This window comes from Ischnura elegans, chromosome 2, assembly GCF_921293095.1.
Source record: "Ischnura elegans chromosome 2, ioIscEleg1.1, whole genome shotgun sequence".
Lineage (NCBI taxonomy): Eukaryota > Metazoa > Arthropoda > Insecta > Odonata > Coenagrionidae > Ischnura > Ischnura elegans.
This window is the reverse complement of record NC_060247.1, coordinates 28209971-28236670: the sequence shown is the minus strand read 5'-3', so window position 1 is coordinate 28236670 and position 26700 is coordinate 28209971. Positions and strand designations below refer to the sequence as shown.

Here is a 26700-nt window from a genome sequence, read left to right as displayed (position 1 = left end):
TTATAAAAAATATTGGGGGGGCTCATATCGGAGGTCTTGCCCCGGGAAGAGGTTAAATTCCAAGTGTGTCGCAGCACCGAAACTATTATGATTCACACCACTTGATTCAGTTAACCTGCTTTACCTAATAATTATTTTTTTAACACATTGTTGAATTCATTTTAAAAGGTAACTATCGTCAAACATGGGAAATAAAAATTAACAATATATTTTTGTGATTTCACAAAGCATAATATAGCTTAATTATTTTCTTGAATTATTGACGGGGCTCGGGCCCCCTCAAGCCCCATGGAGTCGGCGCCACTGTCCAAGAACAGCGGGTTACGGGGAAATTTATCGAGGATTCGCAAAACCTATAGCGCAGTTGTTTCAACTACACGAGCAACTAAATTACTGAATGATTTGAAAAGACTTGGGTAATAAGAAACAGAAATAAGTATCACCAAATTCGAAAACTAAAATTATAATCTGAAATAGTTTATATTTTTAGTTCCCCTTATACTCCTGATTTATAGGCTAAATTGGGGAAACGAAATTCAGATCGTTCTCTCAGAAGTGCTGGTGAAACGTTAAAGTTTTCCAAGTTCCATTCGCCAAGTATAATTAGTTCTCAAAGTCATTAGTCATGATTATAGCTTATATTACTTACACTACACATTAAAGTTATATGAATAAGATGAAACAGTTTTTTAAAAGAAGTATTTTTATTAATGGCAAAACAAAGAGTTTTTTGTCAAAAAACATCGTTTTTCACTATGGTATGTTTCCAAAATGAAATTCACATTAATAAGAACCATCTCCTTTTAAAATGGTGGGTTGGAATGATGACAGTAAATATTACATTGATATTCTAAAAAACAACAACATAGAAATCAGTAGAACAAATGTAAAGGAACATATGTGAACAGTTTCTACGAAGCAAATTTTTTCTCTTCAATCAAATCCACCGTCGCCGTCGCCTTTGAGTGCAGAGATCACATTCCGAAAAATAAGCATGTCCAATGTCTCCTTCAGCACGGGATATGCTTATTCCATGCATCTTTAGATTTTACTCCTAGTATTTCACAGTGCGAGTAACAAGCCAGGAATTGTTCTGTAACACACTAAATGCAATCTCAAATGGTGGCGCTTAAAAAAATTTAGTTAACCTTCGACCAACTGGACAAGTATCACTAAATTAGTAGTCCAAATTACTGTGCGCCATGGCCAATATTTTTCCTAGATTTTCTCTGATGAACCGTTATTCCATTTACTTTACATTTTTCTTTTGCTTTTTCAATTTTTTTGCGAGATATGGAGAGAGAATTCCATCGATACTCGATGAACAAACTGAAGCGATGACTTCATTTTAATCACGGGACGGTTTTTTTAGAATGAAAGCACACGAATTGGGAACTTGGGGGTTATTATTATAATAAAAAAATCATTCTCTCATAATTTAAACGTTTCGGTAAGGAACTCTCGGTTGTTTTTTTTTCTTTATCGAGGGTGAGCAGGTTCCTGCCACAGGTGCCAGGCACGATGTTATACTTGCTTCCTCATTTCCTAGTGGAATTTGGGAGTCTTGCGAGAGCAAAATGGTATGGTGAGAGAGGGGGCGAGAGAGTTGCTCAGCTAAGTGTCGAGGGAGTGATGTTTAGGCCTTGGGTGCCTCGGCTGCGGCGTCGGGTGCGGCTGCGGATGGGGGTGGGGCGGTGAGGTCGGGGTATTCCAGTTTCACGCCGGGTTCGCAATCGAAGATGGGGCAGCAGTCGGGGAAGGAGGCGGTCTTGTTGGTCTTCTCGCTCAGCTTGCACTTGGGGTTGGGCTTGGGCAGGGGTCCGCAGTCCTCAACCATCTCCAGCAGCCTGTTGGTCTCCTTGTCGAGGATGCAAGTGGAGCGGCCGCAGAAGGGGGTGAGGTCCCAGCTCTTGCCCGGCTCGATGGTGGCGCAGCGAGTGGAGGCGAAGCAGAGTCCGGGGAAGTCTGCAAGGGGGCACGAAAGATAATGTGAGCTGTATGTTGGCGGAAGTTTCGGTTCACGGATTTTGGTTCATGTTAATGATTCGGTTCTTCAATCGACCATAATGAATCATAGAAATACACGATTCATTTTGACCTAGGTCTAGTGCTGTACACTAGGTAAATGCCAAGAAAGCCATGGGCGCCGAAGATAATTAGTCACGCTCACAAATTGAGTCATAAAGATGATGAAGTGCACAAATAAGATTGAAAATAGAGTACTTAAATATATAATTTTGTATATACTGGGAGATGAATATTTTATTTTCAGCAGAGTCGGCAGCGGCGGAGCGGCTAGGACCAGTTACGAGGTGACGCCACCGCCGAAGTAAATGAGCAATGCGAGTTTCACTCTTTTTTGTGCTTGTGCCCTTGTTTTCATTACGTTAGAATCCCAGTTTAATTTTCAAGGATTAATGAGAGCACACATAGGCACGATTTTATAGGCTCTGTCTCTACGCAGAGTTTTAGAAAGCATTTGAGTGCTACAGTGACCCCAAATTGAACTCAAAATAGGCAATGGACTGGATGAAAAGGATCTTTTCTCTCTTCATTCCCCTACCAATTGCCACTCATGAATGACGTTCACCCCTGACCTTATCTCCGATTATGCAACCCACACTGCTTCACCACTCGCCTCTGCATGTGAGGCGCACAATTCATTAGGGATTCTGATCATCGCGTAAGCAGGGCGAGGAATACGCGAGAAAAATCAAGAATACAATCTAAGGTTGACAAATTTGATTTTGTTTTCCAATTGGATAATAATTACTTTTTATTAAAAAAAACATTGCACATTTGGTACCAGAATATCTACCTAAGTATACTTAGGGGGATTTTATTTTTAAAATCACGAATGAGTTAAGAAATTGAAATGATAAGAAATGATAAAAATGTGATACATTACAAACACATCAATTTCTTACGAATGTTCTGGAATTGGAGCACGCCCTATCTACAAGTGGCCGTATTAAATATCACCCCAGATTTTTTAGTGAATATCTTTTTAACTTTATTTCCAATTAAATTTCCTTTGAATTCTTGCCTGTTTAACATACCTTGGCATTTCACAAAGCGAAAGGTGTACTTATACATCTCACTTGCTGATAATTTGTTCGGTACTATAATTCAATTTTTCGCTTACCTAGAGCAAAATTTATCGTCCTTAAATATAAAAACCTTGTAGAGCAAAAGAAGTTTTTATAAGGCTTTATACGACGTCAATTCAAAAAGGCAGGTAATACATAGTAGTTTCATGCAATTAGTGCTGCAGCTCCACCCTAGTTTTCCATTGAGTAGAATGTAAAATTTTCCATTCGCGATCTTTGAATTTCACTAAATCTGAATTTTTATTATCCGTATATCGTATTTTCATGTCCTTACCCCTGAGCACATCAGCCGGAATGAGTCTGCGGTATGTCTTAGAGCCATCAGCCTCCTCTTCCTTCTTGTCAGCGGCCAAAGCCACGACAGCGATCACAGAAAGGCACAGAAGAAACTTCATGATGTCCTGTTGTCTGTTGACTGGAAAATAAAGAAAACCAACCATTAAATTCTCTTAAATTTTGTATTCTTAATACATCGTATAATGTATTCAAGAACTTTAAGATAAGGAAGAGGATACACTGAACACAGTACCAAGTAAGGTTGTTTTTGTATAAAATTTGTCGGTTAAAGGCTTCGATATGTACAGCTGGGAGGGATGCATGGAATAATTCTCAAAACTGATATCAAGATAGTCATGTGCTTAATCATGCAATAGAATATCGAAAAATTTCATCACATATTTCAAATAATAAAATGACATGATGCCGTCAAGACACGAGAAAGATTGAGTTCTTAACAACCGCTAATTGGGATTCTCATTAGTTACAGTTCAGCACAAAAGCGATCTTTAAAAAATAGCCAATACAGCTAGCTCTCTCTGAATCATTCAAGTTGTCATGAAATTAGAAATGACATTAGTTTCGAGAAAAAATGACCAACCATCGATAAAAATCACGGCTAAAGTGACGACCGGTGCCATTTATTGTACGTTATTTTGTCTCATAAAAATATCTCGGAACTCAGACAGTTACCGGTACTCGTTACCTTGAGATGGCGGCACCTAATTGGCTCGCTCACAAGGTCATCGGAGCATAAAAGTGGTTTCTTTAAAAAAATGTAATACAGGCTGCCAGGCAGCACGGGGAAGGGAGGGCGGAGTCCCAAGGCCATATTTGATCACGTACAAGCATGACAGAATATTTGCAAGTTTTCATCGAATGGATTATATCGATAGCGCCAATTAATCCGGAGTATTTGCCAAGTATGGATAAAGCTACACGGCAAAAGCGTCGAAACGTCATTTCGCTAAGTAATATTTCTCCTTAAGAAATAGAGCACTAGATTTGTAGGCAACTTCCCATTCTCTTTACATAGCTGTTGAAGCAAGGAATCCGAGAAAGCTGGTACGAATAGGTGCAAAACTAGACCAAGAACTTCAATAGAAAGGGAAAAGAGAGATTTGTTTACGGAATCTACAGCCAAAATTTCACCATAACAGTCGAAAGTGGTGCCAAAAACGTACGCCCCACTTTCGATGAAGGAAACAGAAAAAAGTTCGCATATTTAATGTCATGTTCATAAATTCAGCATACTACTTCCGTCAAATGACTATTTAAAGCTATTAATGTTCGAGATTAAAACATACCGCGTAAGTGGCACTTAAATAACATAGGTTTCTAGTGACGACTCACATTCATTTTAAGAGTTTAGGTTATGCAATTCTTGAGATCTGGCGTCATTTCATAGGGGTCTTAATTTTTCAAAAATAATGATCGAAAAGCGCTAAACCAAATAGTAAAAATAAGCATGAGCGATGATTCTCTTCTGCGCATGCGATCAAGATTAAATTAGTAAAATCGGAGATCACGTGACGATTGAGTTTGGCTGACTAAGAAGAGTTTATATCTTTTTATTTCTACTGGAAATTTTATGTCCATCAAACTTAATTCTCAGAAAGAAGTTTCGCATTTTCAATATTGACAAGTGCTTCATTGCTTAACTTTTTCCTCTTCCCATTAATATTCAAGTTAAGTTTCACTGATGGTCTCAGTTTTTTGATCATGTCCCCTATAACGCCATTTAATATACATGCACAACGAATATTAGAAAATAGGATTCTCGTCTGCTACTAAATTTGTTTGCACCCATTGCGCTTTCAAATGGGTTAACGAACCACTCGGGCTTCTGACGGGCAGGTCGACCATATTTTGAGGAGAAATAAGCTATAATTACGGTTGTTCACCGAAATTTATATTCTTGATGACACGTCCTATTAACTTCCAACCTTTTCAACACTATTCCTCACGATTGTAAATATTGGCCATCAGGGGCGTAGCGAGTGGGGGGATCCAGGGGGTCTGGAGTCTGGACCCGCCCCCCCCGAAATATAAAAAGACAATTACTTTGCTTCATAAAAGAAAAAAAATATCGAAAAATAATGAATTTTAAAAATATTTCTTTGATGAATGAAAATTTTCGATTAGGAAAAGTGTTAAAAAATAGTTTTAAACCCTCTGATTAGTACCGTGTTTTCCAAATACTTTCCCCCTTGGTCTTGAACCCCTCCTCCAGAAAGAAGTTCCTGGCTACCCCACTGTTGGCAATAAATGGATCGCACTCATCGCCACGCTAAGGACATTTTAAAGTACACATTCAGATGCGACCGAAGCTGTAAAATAAAATTCAACGGGGCGAACTGGAGCCTCCTCTATGAAGTCCCTTTGACTCTCATATCTACACGCGTTTCGGGAAAGGAGTCGAGACGATGTAACCCGGAGTTGAGCAGAAGCCGGCAACGCCCTCTTACTCAGGGCCCACTGCATTTCGTTCTGGCTTTCCCCTCCCTTTCTCGGATCGCTTCGAGAGATAACGGGTCACCTAGAAACACTCTCACGTCAGTTTTCACTCGTGAAATCCACGACATCGGCGGGAGGGGGGCCCTCCTCCTTCCTACCTCCCTTTCCCTACCCTCCGCGGGGCTTTCAGAACCAGCCCCCGCTGGACGAGGTAGCTTTTAACGTACCGACGGGGAGGGGGACATGGTCTAGAGAGAGGGGTTGGAACGGGAATAGGAGTAACGCGAGCGGACGGATAATTAGCCTGCACCATCGCACTGTTCGTTTTGACTGACTGATGTCATAACAACAGCACAGGTGATCCGCGACCAGCGGTAAATGGCTCGGCGCCCTCTGCTCCCACGTGCGATTTAATTTCGCACATTGATTTGTGCGAAATCTTAGGTTGCACGAGTTCTTAAGTGCAAATATTTACATTATATCTTGAGGCAATCGGCTGCTTAAGCTAGTGAAGTAAATTCATGACAACGTTAAGTAAATTTAAAACCAATTTTCAAATTAAATTCACGACGAAAATTAAGTTTCTCTACGTAACAACGTATTATTTCACTTGTGTGTAATTGGTGCATACCCATCCATTCAAAGCCCGTATTTTATCTTCATATCACTAAAGATGTGATTTCACTTAATAAAACAAAACAAAAACTGGATTAAGCGCTTGAAAATAAAATAAAAACTGATTTAAACATTTTTGACGCACAAATATCCTGCGTTTATTAATATGCAGTCGAGAAATTTTATTACACTAACTTTGAAGTTACTAAATAGGCATTGTTTCGCAATTCCGTCATTACTGGTGGATGCACGAATTGACGAGAGTCTTGAGAATCGTACCAAATCTATGGAGACAGCCACGAATTTTGATTTTTTCGTTCTTACTCATCCCTGGAGAAATTCAAGACAAAAGAATTTATTACATGTCTATTGAAAGAAGTTAATCGGAGGAAAATCTTGGTTGATTGTAATGGCACAAGAAGGAATCTTTCAGGTCGAATAATGAGAAGTTTCAGCATTTTCGGGATTCCTAAGGGCAATTTAATAACCAGAAATAATGGGGGAACCTATAATTAATTATTAATAATCGTCGAGAGGCAGTTTCTAATTCGGGGGTGGCAAAGCGACTAATGAGGAACGATTGTTCTTCCGTAACGCCTACGAGAAGAAAGCCGTCCTGAAGAAAATTCTCAGACAGCGGAAAACCTTGAGAAGTCCATAATCCGGATTTTCAAGACAAGATTCCATCGTCTGGAATTCCTCAGTCGACTGTCACTGGTTTTCCATTCGTGTAACGTTCTAAATGTTGCGTTGTGGGCGCGAACTACGCGAATGTCCTCACACGAAACGGCCTGGTTTAACCACAGCTATCCACAGATGTTTCAAGAGAATCCAATAATAGTTGAACATGGAATGTACTCCAAGTGATATGAATAAAAAATTGAATTTATGTTAGCTTCGTTCATCAAAATTCCGCACAAATCTGTCTGACACCTAATGACGGCTATGAGCCTTGTTAGTAATGAGCGTGGGTCCATGGAATCTAATATGCTATAAGAGTAGCATATTAGATCCCATCGGTTTTCTGGCTGCTCTCCTTCCGAAGCAGTTTATCTTCGTCATGTTTAGTAACATCGATAATGCATATCAATCACGAACTAAAGCATATTCTAACTGTTTGAATACAAATGCTTAACTCAGTTTTTTTAACTTCCATCTATCTCTAATTACCGTTGTATAGGCACAAAGGTAAGAAAGGCTTTAAAGAAGTTTGGAAACCGAACAAAGATAGCAATTATCAGGAATTATAATATCATTTTGTAAGCTACTTAAGAGTGAACAATCCCTGGGCAGTGTCAGGAAGCATTGAAGAGACGGAAAGGTCGTCCTAATTGCCTCATAGCTTGTCTGAACAGCCACTTCGATCTCGGTAGAGGAGGAAAGTTTTCATTTGGAGGATCGAAGCTGAGGAGAGAGGTATTTGAACAGGAATGGACTGGGGGCCGGTTATGACCGGAGAGGTATAGCAACAACAATAAAGCTGGGACTCGGTAGGCTGAGTGTCTCCAGCCTGAGGTCTGTTTCGTAATCTACTGATACCTACCTAGATAATCTGGGAATGGATCAATGTGAATTATACTAGGCATAGAACCAAAACTAAGCTAGTCCGAAAGCGGACCAATATAAATGTACTGTAGAATTAGAATAGATTGATGACACCTTAGTTAACACCCCGGACTATTCCATTGATATGCTTTCGATGGTGTAACCCAAATGATTCGACATGAGTTTTATAAGTTGGGGAATTAGAGTGTACACCGAGGGAGGTGACACGGGATAGGCATGCGACTTGCGCTGCCTTTGAGTAGGCAAGGAATTCACACACATACCAAGCCGATCCAAAGGAAAATTTTTCTGACGGAATGCGACGAGAAAAAAAACTTAAGGTATGCGGATCGAGCAGGTTCGAGCGAGTGACTCAAATTGGCCAATAAGAAAAATGAACGATTGCAGGTTGGCATTAGCGAGGAGGAGCAAAAAAATAAAACCTAATTGAGTCGGCAAGAGAAATGCTATCACCAGCAAAATAGTTCATTCGTGGCGGTGCGAGGTAAGGCCGCCGTAGACGGATCACAATACGTCATTCAAAGACGGGGTTTTCGCATTGTTTTCATTGCTGTGAAGCCGTGGCGTTATTGCATATTTCACTGCCGGCAGCAGGGAACAGCCTAGCGTCGCTTTCCATCGGTATTCGACCAGATATTTCTCAGAATTCCGCGCGCTCTAAAAAAAAAGAAGTAAACAGTGCTAGAGATCTGGGGTGCGTTGACTCACGGATACGATCACTTCATTACGACCGTGATTGACTGACAGCTACTCATAATAATGCTGCAAGATAGTCTCTCTCTCAAATGCCTGCGATTTTATGAAAAATACTATATGAAAAACAGTAAAATAAATGAATTCAGCAAATGATAAATATTTATTATAAGTGCTCTGTCTCAGTAACGATAGTAGTTCTCATAATATACCAACAGTAATAATCGTGGGATGCATGCTATCTGTTCCAATCACGAATTATACATCTTGGATATGAGCAGACCTGTATTCAGTTCTTACTTGTTTCCAAAAGTGGGGACTGTCATGCTTTGTCTCAGTCATGGATTTATCAATTTACCTAATATCGTTTGGCAGTGAAAATCATCACTTCATTTAAGCCGTTCACATTCAATTCATAACATTTATCTAATTCTTGTCATATTTTTACAAGAGCATGTCCTTCATGTCATATTCAGAGTACGATACCAGGAATTTAATGAGATTGCAACATGCATCTTTAAGTAAGGAACTTACCAGGTGCCAGAGCTTCTAAAACCTGTAGGTCATTCCTAAGGCTGTTGAAGTATAAGTGCCGTATAAAATTTTTTGCTAGCTCGATAGAAATTCGAGTTGTCATGAAATCGATTGAGAAACCAATAGGACTGCTGTAATTCGCTCCGTCTATTTTGAGCGCCTGCTGCATATTCCAAAAAGTGTAGCCACCAAGCAAAGCATATTTCATTCTCTGCATTACCGTCACTGAGCGCTATAATATTCAGAACCATCATTTATCACGAACGAATGAAAGGGGCATTTGTTTCCTTCAAGTCTCACGATGATTGGCATTTTTTTGAACGACAGACTTGTTCAAAAGCTTTCACCATTACGAATAGCAGACTAAACGCTTACGAACGCTGACATTTTCTCGGTATATTTTTCAATACCATTCGTACAACTATTATTAATTTTTTCTGCTATATTTTGAATGAGGTTATTTTTTGCTGTTTCGACCTTTTATTTCAAAAGGTATAGCAGAAACGGGTACGTTGTGTAGGTTATACTTCGAGACAATCACGCACTTAGGAATATAATTTTCGAGTATTTTCTAATACTGGAGCAACAGCTCATGCCGGCAAAGAAAAATTGAAACGTATAAGAATTGCATTTTTAATGAAGGCTATGGGCAATCGGAAACAAATTCATGGTTTTGCGAAGCAGCGTTCATTTCAGGAACAGATGCATACGGATAGTTGTGCACAATCAAAATAAGTTACTGCGCCTTAATGTTGCGGAGTACTATATTCAATGAAATTGAATGCAAAATTCAAGTAATACTACGAAGTATTTATAACTAAATTTACCTCTTCCACAAATCATCACATACCTATATGCCGCGACAAATTCTGACGGTCTTGGGACTGATCGCCAGAATTATTTTGGAACTAGGCACGGCACTTCAAACATTGGTACATTTCCAAGGAGAAAGTTTTAAGTAAATCTGTCGCTTCCGTTATCATCCCACCCACTGATAAAGGATTGGGCGTAACATCATTTTACTCCCACGAAAAGACCAGCCGATTTTTTTTTAATGTTTCAGAACCGCAGGCCGCGATTGAGCAAGGTGGCGAGGTAACGGAAACTTAAGACAGGCGAAGGCCATGTTGAGGAAGGACGCAGGGAACGGATGTGGCTAGGCAGTGACTGGCGACGCCACCAGGCGAGGGGGGAGTTAGCGTCAGGGGAGGAGTGGGTAACGACGATTATTGAAAGCTAATCCACCGGTTAACATAATTTCATCAAAATTTCACCGGGAGATACCGTTTACCAATGTATTATCGGCGATTATTTTTACAATGACCACATTTTTTTTACCTAAAATAAACTATTTTTTTATCCCAGCTGGCCAAAATACCAGCTTTTTTTTGGATGCGAATTGCCACGGGCCGATTCATTGTCTCAACCATTTTTGATATTTTTTCTTAGTTTAGATTATCTGGATATTAACCTGAATTTTTAAAAATCTGTATGAATTTAATATAAATAAGTGCTAAATGGAATTATAATGCTGCATTGCAGAGGGATGGATGACATGAGGGGCCCAGGGTTGGACCTTCCCATTCTGAAGGGTCCGAACCATCCAAGTACACGTGGGTTTTTAATTCCCTAAACATCTCTTAACTACAATACTCTTATTCTTTTTTCTTCTTCTTGGCACTCTATTACCTCACTTTCCTATAATTTCCCTTTCTATCGCGACCTTCAATGCCCAATCGTCTCTTGACGTCAACTCCATTAGTTTTAACCCACCTACTCCGCTTCCTACATCAACACGGCCTTTATAATTGGAATGAAAAGTCAAAGCAACCTCTAGCAGCAAACAGCAGAAGTAGAACTGGCAGCCAACTACCGTTCAACCTGCGGCGACGCCCAAGAGAACAGGATCGGCTTCTTTGCGGTGTGTTATTCCACACGCCTACGACTGCATGCAAAGGTGGTGATCGAGGGAGGGCGAGAGGGTCGGAGGGTGGGGAGGAATAAAAAAAATGAAGAGCGGAGGCGCAGGTGAAAGAAGATCGGGCGAAGTGAAAGTGGGATGCGTCACACGTCCCTTCCGCTCTTTCACTAGCCTTCCCATAAACCCCCTCCCCTGTCCCTCCCACCCTCTGCTCCGTGTTGACACTCGAGCCGAGGGCGGTTTCTTCCTCGGGAGTAAATAAATAATACAAGAGCCCCAAGAGAATACAGTAGGTCTATCAAAAGCAGAGGCATCAACATTGAGGCAAAAACTCCAGTGTCATCATGAGAAATTTAAAATTTGGGGGATAAAATACTCATAAATTTCAATAAGACACGTTATAAAGTGACTGGTAATCTAATTCAATATTTTTTAAAAGTTGAATACGTTTCTACAGCGAAAAGATTTTTTTTGAAATCCTCACACTTCCTTTTTTCGTGATTATTTAGTTTGATAGGAATAAGATATTCATTATTCAGTATCGTCCGGAGAAATTTAAAAGGTAGTGGCTAAAATATTTAATAAATTCCAATTATATAGGTTCATAATTAACTTTGAGGCATTCCATTTCAATTTTTTTTCACGAAAAAGATAAGAGTTGATTTATAAAAGTTTCTTTGGCAAAAAACGATTTTTTAAATCTTCGCACTTCCTTTTTTCGTGATTATTTGGTTTGATGGGAGTATGAGATTTCATTTTCGATGCGCACGACGATTTTCTCCAAAATAAACGCGGGAACGAGCGGGCTTAACTGGAAGTGAACAAGAAGATAAAAATCAGAGAAATTCGAATTGATGGCATGGATTACGTGGGGAAATTTAAAAAGAACGCATTCATATAAGTTGGAATTTTCCATCCAGAGTTCTCGTTTAATTTTTTTCACAGTGAAAACCGAGGAGTCAAAACTACGCAGGGGGAAGTAGAGAATCGCGCTGCATGGATGCCAAACAAGAAAAGGATTGCTAAATGATACGGCTGTTTTGTTGGCAGAGCAAGGAAATTTGAACGAAACAAGTCTTTGCTAACAAAATAATCAGCGAAGTTCCAAAAATAAAATGAAATTCGGCAGAAACATTGGTCTTTACTTTATGCGATATGGCATGAAAATTGATATTTTTTTCTTTCCCATGTTGCTTCTATAAAACACTTACTTCGATTTAATGTTGGAATTTATTGTTTTTGTTCGCAATTAAGCCAAGGAAGTTTCAACTTTCTCTATAGGAGCTGCCAATTGCTATGCCAATAGTTCAAGAACTCCGATAGCTACTATTCCACCCATTTCAACATCTTTTGTTTCGTAACAGAAGCACACAGTTGCGGAATAAAAAACAGAGCAAAATACTCAAGTGGCCTTCGAATATGATTTCAACGTGATCCCAATTGGTAGCAGACTTACAAATCTACTTTAGCGCTATGATTTTGAGCCAATCGGCAGCAAACCTTTCGCAAGGCAAGACCAAGGGCACTTTTATGAGATCAATCGGCGAAAGAGATTAACTGCAGCCAATGGCAGTCATTCATTTCCCCTGAGACTCTAGGATTTGGCTCGTTGCCTGATGGTGAATATCCATTTGTATTTTTTTTTATCGTTTGCACTCGTCCGCTCTCCGAACAAAGTCACGAGTTACGTGGGAGTCACAACGGCACCCTATCCAGCGACAGGGGGCTTTTGGACAGGATGAAAAAGTCACCCGGACCATTATTCCCGCCTCGGTCGCCATCTGTCAATTTTGAAGCTCCTGTCGCCGAGCGTGGGTATTCTCGATGAAAACCGCGAGGGTGGCTGCCGAGTCAAGCGCTCAAGAAATCGGTCACAGGATTACGAAACGCGTCTCAGGCGAGAGTTCGAAATAAAAGCCACGCCACTTGCAGGCATATAATCCACCCGGTGTGATCCTCCTTGCAGGCCACTTTACTTGAGGACTACTACTTGCATGGTCTCATACGAAGAACCTAATGATCACCAAAAGAGTTATTCTCAGCAGCTCAATTTGGCGTAGCTGTTAGAAAAGTGAAAAGACAAGTCTGCTGTTTCAAAACTTTAAACGGAGAGTCTGGACTTTAATCATGTGTTTAGAAAAACTCAAATCTCTCAAAAAATAATTATGAAGCAACAAGGCAGATGACCATCGATATCAGTGTATAAGTTCCCTAGAAAAGGTTTCACGACTAATATGCGATCTTAGCTGTGATTGGTGGAACCAAAGAGGCATCGGTCCTGACCAATTGAGGTCAAGTTAATCCTATTGTGAAGGGGGCTTGACACTTGGAGTTTGCATAAGTTACCACTTGACTTTACTTGAGAACTCAAATAAATAAAATGAATATCTATGTGAACTTCAATGGAACCAACAAAATTACCTAACAACGCGGAGAGATACTTAAAGGACCCATGTACTAAATTCAATTCGACTCCAATTAATAAATTACGCGAATTACTTTATTCCCAACACAGAGAGGTAAAAAAATTAATTTTCCCAATTGCAATAAGAGACGAAAATAGTTACCATTGAAGTTTTCGATTTAGGTGGCTCGTTCGGTAAATTAATATCATATCCCTATTGCATCTTTGCTAATAAACTTTACCATCAGTGTGTCTTTTTCAATATGTTTTAAAAGAATCAATTAAATATTCATATTTGGCCTTATGCAGGGCAAAGTTGCAACCGATATGCGAAACAATTGGCTCATTTTTTTGTGACCATTCCACGTATTGAATGCTAAAATAATTTTTGGCACTGGCATGACGAGTAATATGTATTCGTCTCCATTTGATTCGACATTTCGTCCTTGAATGAACACCTCGATCGAACTCTAAACATTACAGTTTTGTTTGTGGAGCGAAACGACCTCAAAGCTAAAACAAAATAAGCTAAATACCAATAACAGAAAGCTCCTTGTAAACTAAGGACCAATTTTCACGAACAGACACGAACTAGTATGAGGAAGTTCCCTCAAGGAAACTTACGCTGAAAGTTGGTTCGAGGTTAAACTCCGCCATTAGGAAGTGACTATTTGTGGCAAAAGAAAAAAAAGTTCTGATAATTATCTATCTTAGTCGATTCCCAAAGATATTTGAACAGGAAACTGCTACGCAAAGGGTCATTTCCTGCTTATCTGAAGAGAGGAAACTGACTGGTCACGAAAGACAGAAAAATGATCCAAGGTTAGTTTATTGAGATCCCTACGTTAAGCCAGAGACTTTACTAAATAAAACTACATATTTTATGCCGATAATATGATATGATAACGATGATATAAAGATAAGAGCTTTACTATGAACTTTCGTGGTATCTAAAAAAATCATTTATACCTTCGCAAATGCAATATCACGTAGTACGGAATATAACTTTTTAATATGAAGTTGAAATATAATTTCAAATTCGATTTAAAATTCAGATAATGTGTCTCACCACGTCTAGCTTAAGATGGACGGTCTCTATTTCTCAAATTGAGAGTAATTAAACTAACCCCGAGAGATAGCAACATTCTACTGGAACAGTGAAGTGTTTTGTTAGGTATAACAACTTTCGAAATGACATGGTTAACCTACCATCTGTCTCACAAGAGATGTCTTCTTCGTCGCGGCGATATTGATTTATTTATTCATGTAAAAATTAAAATTCTTGAAGATGAAGTACACAAATTGAACAACAAATCCTTTTGAACTTACCCATTTCGTTTTGCACTCTTAAAAAGAGAAAGCTAGAATTATCTCACCTCACAAGCTGCGGGAAAATCCTTTCATCACATGAAGCGTTACAGATCTTAAAGATTGCTTTCGATGATATTCGTACGTCTGAGGAGACGTATCCAAATGGCTTAGTTAGTGACTCAGCAGCAGTAAAATGGAGGCTTTCTAAATATCACGATATCCAGGAAAGAAAAATTGAGGTGAACGCGACAAATCATTGTATATTCACGTTATAGTCACGCGCCTATTAACGTCTGGCTAAAGGATATTATTCTCCTTGTGAGACTATGGAGCCGGACGAAGATAACGGTCACCCATTTATAAAAAAAAAACTTTTAATGGTCGTCAGTGAAAGCGACGGTAGTCATTACATACGGAGCGGGAATAGGAACAAGCCGGCCAAAACCGGCCGTTCGGAAACAGTCTTTGAGTGTTCTCGTGGACCCGGTTTTACACGCCACACTCCATATAATAACTCCAACCCCTTTCGTCCCTCAATCTTTTTTTCTTTTTCTCCGATACTCTCCGCGTTTTTCTACGTCAGCGGACAGAGAAAACCCGATCGCATATGGAAGAGGGCAACTTTTCCCTGAAAAGGGAAAATCGCGAGCGAAAATGGTCGAGTATAATTCGCTTCCCGATGTCAAAAACGCCTTTCCACTTTTTGAACTCAAAAAATAAGGAAAAATGCAATTTTTACGGATACATATGCAAAGATTTGGACGAAGGCGATCGGAAAAATCTCGGTGAAGAGAACAAGGGCGTTGGTAAATGCGAGGTTGAAAAGAATGCATATAGTTGCCACACCCAAGCGTCTCCTTGAACAGACCGATTTTCCTCTTGAATGATCGGTTGCCACGGGTAGTTATAGATCTCCATTATTGCAATATATCGGCATCTTTTAGAAGTGAAATTACTTCGCCATTGATTCGATTCTAATTAAAAGGAAGATATCGATGGCTAAGTTCTAAAAACACGTATCTCAATAATAGAAACTTTTCAATAGAGCAAAAAACGATTAATTCTTTTTACTGCACACTGAAATTAAAAACCAAAAGTTCATGAAACTGAGAAAGAAGCATTAATTTGCAAATGAACAGTTGTTATTTGCTTGTATTTTATTTTTTAATATTATTACACTTTCTTTAAGATACCTGTCTCAAACCGGCCGAATTTGAGATACCTGTCGTTAGAACTTAGCCATCGATATGGAAAAATCTTGGCAAGGGTGTTTAATGTTCGTAATGATAAGAATAGTATTCAAAATAAAATTATCCTGTTTGTTATACCGAGAGGATTGAGCGTCAAATACGAAAAATTTCTTTCAATTAACGTTCTAAATAATCCTATCCAATACTGAATTTCCTAAGCATTTCAGAGGCGTATAGAAGTTTGCATAATCAAATCAGGCAAAAAAGGAAGGCACTTCATGACACATTTGACTGGTTTGACATATTTCATGTCCTAGGTCGCTTTCCCATTAATTATAAGCTTTACGACTGTCTCGTCTTCCAGCTTCGTCAATCCTCTTACCTTATTTCCGGGGCGAGAGGACAGTCTCAGATGTTAACTTTCGCGAATATTCCTCCGCATTTACGTAACGCTCTTTGGAAAAACGGAAGAAGGTAATGACATATACTTTCACGCCGTAAAAACGAGCCCATAGGCAGGAAGGAGAATGATCTCGTAATCGCTCTGTGCGAAATGATATAAGCTGTCACGAATGGCTAATAGCTTTCTGCGTTCATAACTTCCTGGACTGAATTAATGCCGCGATGAAGAATATGCATCTCCCTTCCACATCCTCAGGTAAGAATCCTAGGCTCGAATAGGAGTAGCATTGGAAAATGTCCAAAAATATCTCCGATATAATTTTTTTTAACCCAGGAAGCGAAGCGCTGCATTCAGCGGACAAAAAATAAAGAGGTTTGACGGATTGGCTAAGTAATTATCATGAACGGAATTCAAAATTCAAAAGAATTGAAAACTAAATTAATTAATGGAATCTGCGGAGAAGAAATAATAAATAAGTTCCAAGAAGAGGATCTCTATGCCATAAATATTACTGGTTAGACTGCGCGCGTAAAAGATGAAAAATGCGATTTTACAAAATTCGCAGTTGATTTTCTGATATAATCCAGTCGACGTTTCCTCGGGATTTTTTTATTGGTTTGGACATAAGCCAGGTCGATGATAAGGAATGTAATGTAAGGTAAGGATTTGATTAATCTAATTGAAAAGTAGAAAAAAAGGTCACGAGAATTGCTTTAGGGCATAAAATTATCATACATGAGTACCGGATTTGATTCTGTTTTTCTAAAAGTAAAAAAGGAATTAAGAGAAGAGTAACATTTTTTGAGGCAAAAAGAAATATTGTTCGCACAAAATATGTTGAGATATAACGTCGTAGTAAACCAAAGGGATGGTGACGGGCACAGCTAAGCGCGGCATTAAATTTTTCGCGCGACGTGTACGGAAGCCTTCGCAACCAATTATCACCGACCTCGCAAATAAACCGAACGCTCGCAACCCCACTTCAATCAGAGAGGGAAATCGAATGTCACCACGACTCATTTCATTAGATTGAAACGTCAGCGCTCTCTCTCAGAAGTCACGACCTCTAGAAGGAAACTAAATACAACACGGCACAAGATGGTCCTACAACACCATAGGAGCCGAAAAATGGCATATTTTCTGCTTCATGGAAAATAATGATATTTGAAATAACTTCCGCCTACTAATATCTATATTTCCTTTTAAGATTGTGCCCCGATTGGAAGAAGTGTTTTCTACGATTGGGCGTCATCTAGTTTTCTCGGGAATCGAGCGAATTAAAATGCGCTAGAATACTCGGAAAATTAAAAGGTTACAGAACTCCAACCTTGCCGCTCGACTCGATGCAACAAATAGTCGAAAATACTGCGAAAAAAGTTCGAACGACGCAGCAAATTGCTGTTCTTAGCACTCAGTGTTCACATTGAACTTTCACCGTAAGGTTGAATGTCGTTTACCTTAAGAAAAATAAGAACTTCACAATAAATATTCATCAATATCCCAAAAGCATGATCAAGATTTCTCTCAATAAAATATTCCCTCTTGGACAAGAAGCCTTTTCGAGCAGGCACACACAGCTTGGCTTAATACCTAAAATTTCAGCACATACATTTTTTAACGATTGAAAGTAGCGTAAATCTTAGAAAACGAGTCTGGAGAAAAGACTGGTTTCTAAGTCCTTCGTAGTCTGCATATATCCCGGAAGCTATGACTAACAACAACGAGAAAACTGTGTACATAACTTCTTGAAAACTCCGGCTAACCTCACACGTAGAACTCTTCGCAATGACATTTAAGTCGACCTCCAAATCCTTTCAATACGGAGCACTTCCCCGAAGAAACAATGTCAATCGATCCCAACTTAAAAAGAACTGTTTGCAGCCTTGAGAGAGAAAGGAAGTCTTGAATAAACAAACAAAAGACCTCCTTGTACATTCTCAATAGATGAGGCACGACGTAGAAGATAGAACAGCACCAACGAGAGCAATTTCCGAAGCACCAATTTTTCGTAATACATTTTTTTCCCGTAGCTAATGTACTTCTGTCTCCATTTCCGCGAGGATTATCCTCTGTTTGACTCGATATAAAATACAATTTCTTTCAAAGTTTTAAACATCCTATACTGAAGAGGCTGGACGCAGAGCATAGAACACCTAAGCACCGACATCAGAAACAGTTACCGAAGCACAACCTTTTCATGAGAATTCTTTTTTTTTGTTCTCCCGTGGCTTTTGGACTTGCGCGTCGAAGTCAGCGAGGATTTTCCTAATTTCGACTCTGCATGAAATGTGAATTCCGCATTAAAGTTTCTTTCGTTTGGGACTTACCGTGGACGAGAGAACGAGGAGTTAACACGGACGGGGCGAAGGAGACCCTGGATCCACAAAACCCGCTACCACACCAGTGAGAACTGGTCGACAAGCGCGGCGCCCCTCATATATATAGCCACGGGGAGTGGAAAGCTGCCGCTGCCTCCTCGCCCCTTCCCCCGACCTCCACCCAGCGTCCACCTCCGCTCTGAAATGTCCCTCCACACCCCCTCCACGAGGGGCTCTCACCGACCCCCACCCCCTCACTCCACCACCGCCCTTATACTTTTTCCTTTAGCGGGAAAAACCCCCCCGCTCCCCCCCACGACCTTCCTCCCGGTCGTGGTTGTATGTTTCCCTCCCCAATGCCTCAATCTTCCCCCACACCTAGCCCATACCTATAGACGTAGCCTCAGAGAGAAAAAAATTCCCCAGCTCCTCTCAGTTTCTATATATCCATCTCTAGCCTGATAAAAATTAAATTCGACGTATTGCTCGTAGCCGGAGGAGTTCCAGATGTGGGTAAGGAGGAGAATGGAGAAGGTAAAGGGGACGAAGGGGAAGAGGAACAATGAAGTGCGAAACATTGTGGACAGGGGAAGGAAACTTCTACAGGAGGTACAGAAGGCAGTGGCGTAGCCAGGAAATTCGTTCGGGGGCGGGGGTGGGTGTCCAAAACCAGGGGGGAAAATTTTTGAGAAACGGGGTACTAAGTAGAGGTTTAGGTTTTCAACTAATTTTAGCACTTTTTATAATCGAAAAAACTTTATTTGTTGAAGAAATATTTTGTAAGTTCATGATTTCTCTTTATTTTTTTCTTTTATGAATAAAAATAATGTGTTTTTATATTTAGGGGGGGTCCGGACAACCCTACCTGGCTACGCCACTGAGAGAGGGGGCAGGGTTTGGATGGAGCGAGTGATAAGCGGGGCGAGAATGATAAAAACTGCGCTAGCGGGAAGATTGAAAGGCAAGCAGGGAAGAGAAGAAGATAGTATACAGATAGACTGAAAGGGGATGGGCCTTTGTGGGAACAGAAGGAGGAAATTCATTTTGGGAGATGGGAGAATTTTGTGGTTATTCGTGGAATCCATTTGATATTAATACATTACCGATCCCCGTTACCCATCTCCAACAATACAAATGACATGGATACATTTCCCTTCCGAATATTGCCTATGCTTCCACTTAGCTCTCCATCATATCTCGTACTCTAAACATAGATATTTAGGAAAGTATCCTAACTGCTCTTCTTTTCCGCGCATCTGTGTTACATTTCCATCATTGCAAATGGAATGGACAAATCTCTTTTCCGCCGAATTGAACTCATCCCGAACAATTTATTCCTCCCTTTGCTGTACCCAAACGGGATCGACCCCAATTGTAATCCAATGCCGCGGTTCTACATTTGCCTACCAGTACTTCCTTTCTCATCTTCCCACAACTAACCCAGAACAATAGGCCTAGTCAACGAAACATTTCCGAACTTATAGCTTTTTCTTCCGCTCTAATTACTGAAAAGAAGGAGTTGTACTCACTAATCAGAGAGCGTGGTAGCCTAGTGGGTAGAGCGCTCGGCTGCTCATCGAGAGGCCCCGAGTTCAAATCCTGGGCCTTCGGACCCCCCCCCCTCCCCCCGAACTAAATTCTCGAAGCGTGAGGTGGCGCAGAGAAAAGGAACTTATCCCCAACCCCGAATGCGTGAAATTCGCCCGGAGTGAGATCTACCCTCGCCCATCCTAACCAACCTTCGACTTGAATCACTGAGTGATTAAGGTACTACTCATTCATGCCCACCTCAACCAAGGCAAATAGAATTGACACCTCGTTCTCACCGAGTTTCCATGCGTCCTCTCCACATATATCTTATCAACACATGCTTTCTGCATGCGCATTCTAAACTCGTTCCATGCCTTCTCATTTCCTTCTCTTTGAAACTAATTGAAGCAAGTGCATTATCAACATATTACACAGCTGTGCTTCATTCCAGCACTTAAAATGAGATGGACTACTAAATCCTATAATTGCCCGTTGCTCAGATGAGCCCGTCTCATTCAATTTATTACTCCATTTACTGGATCCTAATACCATCACCCCAAACGACAGTGCCCCAGCGAGCTGCTACCCTGTTCTCTATTGCGGTTGAACTTTCCTCTTCCCCATTTCACCTCCTCAATTTTCTCACACCACTCGACTCAGTCTACGAGACATAAATACCCAAACCCCTACACGCACCCGTTCCTTCATATTCCCCAACAAGAGAAAAGTATTTAAAAATTTAATTATGACTTTAATCCATCAATGTATCTCTCCACCCACAAATATGGGATGGATTATAGCCTTTCTCGCCCGTTTCCTCGAGGATAGGCGAGCTAAATTCAATCAATTAATTACTTCCTTTGATGGACCTCCATGGCCACCCCGCGGAACTTCCTCCATACACAAATTGCGGCGGAAATCAAAACCCTGATGCGATGTTCTTCGCTAAGTTAATTCGATGGAATCTAGCCTCAAATAAACGCACTTTGTAAATTTTCACCGAATTTATTTGCTGGTACGGCGCGTTCCGACGCTAAGGCGTCATTATCGAGTACTCGTTTACTGTCGCCTTTAATGAGCCTGAGCGTCGAAACGCGTCGTACTAGCAAATAAATTCAGTGAATTTAACATGAATTTTCACAAAGTTGAAGCCGAGTCTATAGATTTCACCTAGCCTCAAATTCCCATAAAAAATAAATCGATGGTTTTCTACTGCTGTCGATTGTAATTGACCCTCGAATGTCAATATTTTCCATTGATATAACTTGACAGAGGATGTCAATTGACATAACCAAATAATTGCGTTATTATTTATCGATTTTTCTATTCAGTAGTTCATAAATACCATGATCGCTTCATATTATCACACTTGACCAATGACAATTTCCAATAGTCAAATTTGATGACAGTACTGAAACAATGTTAGTAGTTGGAGGTGGAACGTTGAAAATCGACTATAATCGGCAGTCGATAACGAAAGAAAAACGAAAACCGTTGATAATCTGTGAGTATCGATAATCAACGGTCATTTACAATTTAAATCTAATTATTCGGGGGACCTAAACGCAACGTAAATAGAAATCACTTCCGTGTCCGGGTGTCCGGCATCAAAGGTTGGGCGATCTCTGGACTTGTTTAGACACCATAGTTGACGGATCTAAATATACGTCAAAAACCACGTCCAACTACTATTTATCTACGGCGAAATTTTTCAAGATTGCAAATGCGTTTCGTGATGGCAGAAACGGATAAAATTAATGAATGGCGATGCTGATGTGTCGTCAACTTAGACGTGCAAACCACGCTTAATCAACATTTGAAAATTGATGGGTATCGGCAATCGATACCAAACGAAAATCGATATTAATTGATAGACGGTGATCATCGATGACCCAAGGTAATAAACAATCAGTTAGCCGGAAGTCATCAACGAAGAACGTAGGTAGAAATCGCAAATAAAGTCTCAGTCGACATCGAAATTAATGATCAAGAGATCTCTGCACATAAAGCTGGGTTTATACGCCGAAGGTGACGCAGCCTATATTCGGCATATGAGTTACACGTAAACAGTTCACTCTATCACCATCGCGCTGCTTACATTTTTCGCCGGTAGTTGGCGTCTTTCGGGCTGGAATCGCGAATAGCACTCGACAACTCGGATCAACTCTTTCGTGGGGACAGCAACTGCGAAAGGAACAGGGATCGATTGAGATTTTAATTTGATTCGTTGTTGCTGTTGTTGTTGAAAGACTCCTCCTGCGTTCAAAGTTGAAGCTGTTCAACTTTGAACGCAGAAAGAGCCGATGGCTATGGATATATGGCCAGTGACAATTGTTGATTTAACTACTCTGGCAAAGAATATATAATGATAAATTGATTTTTACAAATTAATTAATCATTGGGGAACTAGGATAAGCAAAAATTGATTTAATTTTCTCACAAGGAAAAGAAAATGAAACTTTTTCTCCTCCGCAACTGTTACTTCTTTCAAGTAAAATCTGATGCTTTCGCGGCGAATATGTTCGAAAAAGGCTATTCGGGCTTCCAGCCGGGTGGTCTTCCTCCATTCTGCCGACGTTTCGGAACCCGGCTCTTTTAGCCCTGAGGATGGAACCCGACTCGTGTTCCGAAACGTCGGCAGAATGGAGGGAGACCACCCGGCTGGAAGCCGTAATAGCCTTTTTCGAGTTACTTCTTTTACTTTTCTACATATTCCATCGCGAAGCGCACTCAAGCAAAGCATTTCTAGGTTTTCTTTCGGTTTCTTACGTTATTAAATAGAACTATTAAGTTTTCCCGCTTCTGCTATCACTAACCACCCTAGTTAAACTCCTTTGTAGATAATAGTGGCGATATGTAGGTCATGAGCCACTGCTGTATCATTCTGCTTCAGCATGTAAACTACGCTTAAGGTCATCATTGATGTTTAGGACTGATCGAATCAAGTCTATCCCCTGCGACAAGATAAGCAGACTCGACCAGCCCACCGACCCGGATCTCTGCACAACACTCTCCTCCGCGCGAGCACACCTCCACGCCCTATCACTCTCAATCTCCTCCTCCTGCGCCTCGTCCGACTTCTTTTGTTTTCCTCCCCGCCGACTGAGTCCTCCAATGCTGCAACCCCTCCTTGCCTCCCCCGTCCCAACACTCGTTTATTTTTTACGTCAATAAATTTGTATCGTTCTTTTTTTTCTGCTCGCTTTATCTCCGAGGAAGCGGGCATGTTGTTGAGGGGAGATTCCGAAACTACCCCTTACATCTTCCATCCCTCCCGTCCTACCCCCTCTCAACAACCCCTTCTATATTCCGACCAGTGAGTTCTTAACCTCCTTTGAAGGTACCAGTTAAAAAAATAAAGAAATAAAAATAATAAACGTTTCGCTGCCTTTTCTCCTCGTTCCCACTCGATTTCCGTCCTATTCTCCAGTTTCCTTTCCCATGCTCATTTTTTTATCTTCAAACCGTCATCTCCTCGTCCTTTTTTATCCGCCATCGAGCAAGGAAGTTTTCAATTTGATGGATTTCAGGATAACTCTCCCGGTGAGCGATGATCATAATCTGTCTTAAAATATAGTACATTTGAATACAATTTCAAATGCATTGATTTCTGAGAAAATATTTCATTAGGCTGACTGAATATTACCAACATTTTCAATTAATCTGTCGTGAGTCACGCCAATCACCTTTATCGAAAGTTGAAAAACAGAGACCAGTGTATTATGGGTCTATTTTGGTGGAATATCTACGTAACATGCCTTAACACAATGGCTTCATTGACGTACGAAAATGCTGTTCTTAGTTCATTCAAGCAATGATAAAGTTTTATTTATTATTGATATTATAACGTATTTAAAATGTAGTTATCCTTTCCCATACCTCCGAAGTACTTGAGAGAACTAATGGATCAGTGGATCTTTTCATACCAAGTCCCTCGTGTTTTCAACTGTGCCGATAACCGGACCACCATTTCCCATGGATAATATCCAGTATACTACCAGTTATAATCACAATAGTGTACATTGATGAGTGAATTTAGATCCTTTAAAGTTAGACAATCTATTCAAATGAACGCACCTATGATCATACCATGGGAGAGAGATCCAGACGGGACCCTGCCTTTAATGAATAGGTGAGGAAACCACGCAGCCACCACTCACCGCATAGCAAAATAATTTTTAGTAATTAATAGTAGCGGGCGTAACTTGGTGGAAATCCATAATCGCAGGAATAGAAGGAACATCAACTTTGATATTTCCTCATGGTGATTTATTGAGTCCGACCATGGTTTCGTTACAGCGTAAGCGTGCACCTTGATAATGTTACGCTGTAACGAAACCATGGTCGGTCTCAATAAATTACCATGTGGAAATAGCAAAGTTGTTGTTCCTTCGATTCCTGTAATTTTAAGTACTTTAAAAAAGTAAATTATCAACCAAATACTATTTCCAGCAAGATCGATGTATTTTCAGCAATGCATTGAAAATATAATTGATATAAACAAAATATTTATTCCCATTTAGCCACCGATAAAATCACATAGTTTATCTTTACGTTCGGAAAAATATATGTATATGTCCATTTATACTGGTGATATTTTCCACCGTATAACAATAAATATTACAAAATAAATATATTTTATACAGAGATACCCATTATTATTCACCAAATCATTTGGAAACGTCCTCATTCTCGTAGCAGCTCGATGTGAGAATACTCTCCGATGGAAGCGATTTATATCCCATATCTTTCATACATAGTGGATTATGTACAATAAGCATTTTACGTATATCTGAATCATCACATCACTCACTTTAAGCGTATCCCCAGGATACTACCGATTCAGCCAAGGAGAGTGAGGACGTTATTGAACAAAGAAAGGAAAGGGAATCAAAAGTACTTTCGGATTAAAAATCCAATTAAAAAAACAAAACTGAATTCGGGAGAGACTCGCGAAAGGCATGGAGCGATTTTAATACGATTCTCTGGCTCTCTTTTCAATCCTCTCCCGGAGAACTGACGAGAGAGCGAGAGAGGAGACTTCCTGCTCGCGTGACTCCGCTCACTCCAATAGAAGTCTTTTCACAAACTCTCGCTCTCGACGTAATTTAATGAGAAATTGCCGTAAACTTCTGCCTACAGAATGAGAAATCCGTGCCTTCCAAATTCCCTCATTTCAATTAAGTTGAATGAAGGACAGCGAATGGGAGGATGCGAACGAGTTCAGAGTGAGTCCAGCGGAACGCTTACTACCTCTCTTTTGTTTAGAACCTATTTCTAACGTAAATGGCAGATTCCGCAACTAGGGGCAGGATTGAGCCAAATGTATTCAGATAAGGTTCTCGATTTCTCAAGTGGGACTCGAGTACCCAGATAGGCTTCCCTCTCGTTACTCGAGTACTGGGTAATCCATTTCTCAGGCGTACTATTATTATAGTTTTAGGTAGTCACTTACGATGATATATCGATAACAGTGATAGGTGAGAGTCAAGATCAATATAAGATTTGATTACCTCAATTTAAATAAGAAAATTCCATGATATTTCACATTTCAATAAATTGTTACGAATATTAATATGCATGACGAAGTATCTCTGCACATGCGGCGGCTATGGCCTCGGGCACGATTCTTTGAACAAATTCAGACTACGAGAATAGTTTGAACAAATGGTGTACCACGGTGCATCATTTTTGACTTTACTCTTCTCTTGTCAGGGAGGATGATTAATCTAGCCCGCAATTTATATGGGCTCTAGGTCGAAATCAGTATCGATAATGTTGACTAATGGTTTTTCCATCGTCAGTCTCGACGCCTATCGCTTACTTCCCTGGTTCTGCGACTCATTTGAAAACTCAAATTTAACCTATCCTAGAACTGAAATGCCACAGGCAGTCAAATAAACATATGATTGTCAGACGGATATAGAACAAGTTGAGAATAAAGAAGTCTAATGGATAAGGGCATAAATTTATGAAAATAAATAATGCATGAACTAGTAAATAATCTTATAAACCGTTCGACCTTCAACCAACACGTCTAAAATTGCGGAAATTCGCGGCGTAATTTACATATATTCATCCAGAGGAAAAAAGATATGCGAGAGAGATGTTTTAAATTTACAAATTTCTGGGATAAATTGAGGGTCCAAAATACCCTCACATGATATAAATAACCATTATTAATACCAAAAAAGTAATCAAACGGGTGACCTTATTTTTTAAATAATTAATGATGGAGGATTTTGGAGATAACTATCAAACAAGTTGTACGGCACCGCAGTGCATTTAAAGAGAAACATCAGTCCATGGTACGATACATAGTAAAAACTTCATAAGATATAAGAAGTATTAGCAAGATTACGAAAAGCAGCA

The 26700-nt window shown here is 40.0% G+C and overlaps 1 protein-coding gene across 1 annotated transcript; it reads right to left on the bottom strand.

Moving 5' to 3' along the window:
• Positions 1–1287: 1287 nt before the first annotated feature.
• LOC124153498 lies at positions 1288–18915 on the bottom strand. The gene is made up of 3 exons (XM_046526700.1): positions 18808–18915; positions 3385–3525; positions 1288–1965 (listed from the first exon to the last, which is right to left on the bottom strand). The coding sequence occupies exons 2-3, from the start codon at positions 3503–3505 to the stop codon at positions 1637–1639; spliced, it is 450 nt and encodes a 149-aa protein (XP_046382656.1). The 5' UTR covers positions 3506–3525; positions 18808–18915; the 3' UTR covers positions 1288–1636.
• Between the last annotated feature and the right edge of the window lie 7785 nt (positions 18916–26700).

Coding starts and splice junctions, on each gene's coding strand:
- LOC124153498 (XM_046526700.1), bottom strand. CDS start 3,505: ATGAAGTTTCTTCTGTGCCTTTCTGTGATCGCTGTCGTGGCTTTGGCC. Junction 1,966..3,384: donor TCCGGCTGATGTGCTCAGGG/GTAAGGACATGA, acceptor GCCCCCTTGCAG/ACTTCCCCGGACTCTGCTTC.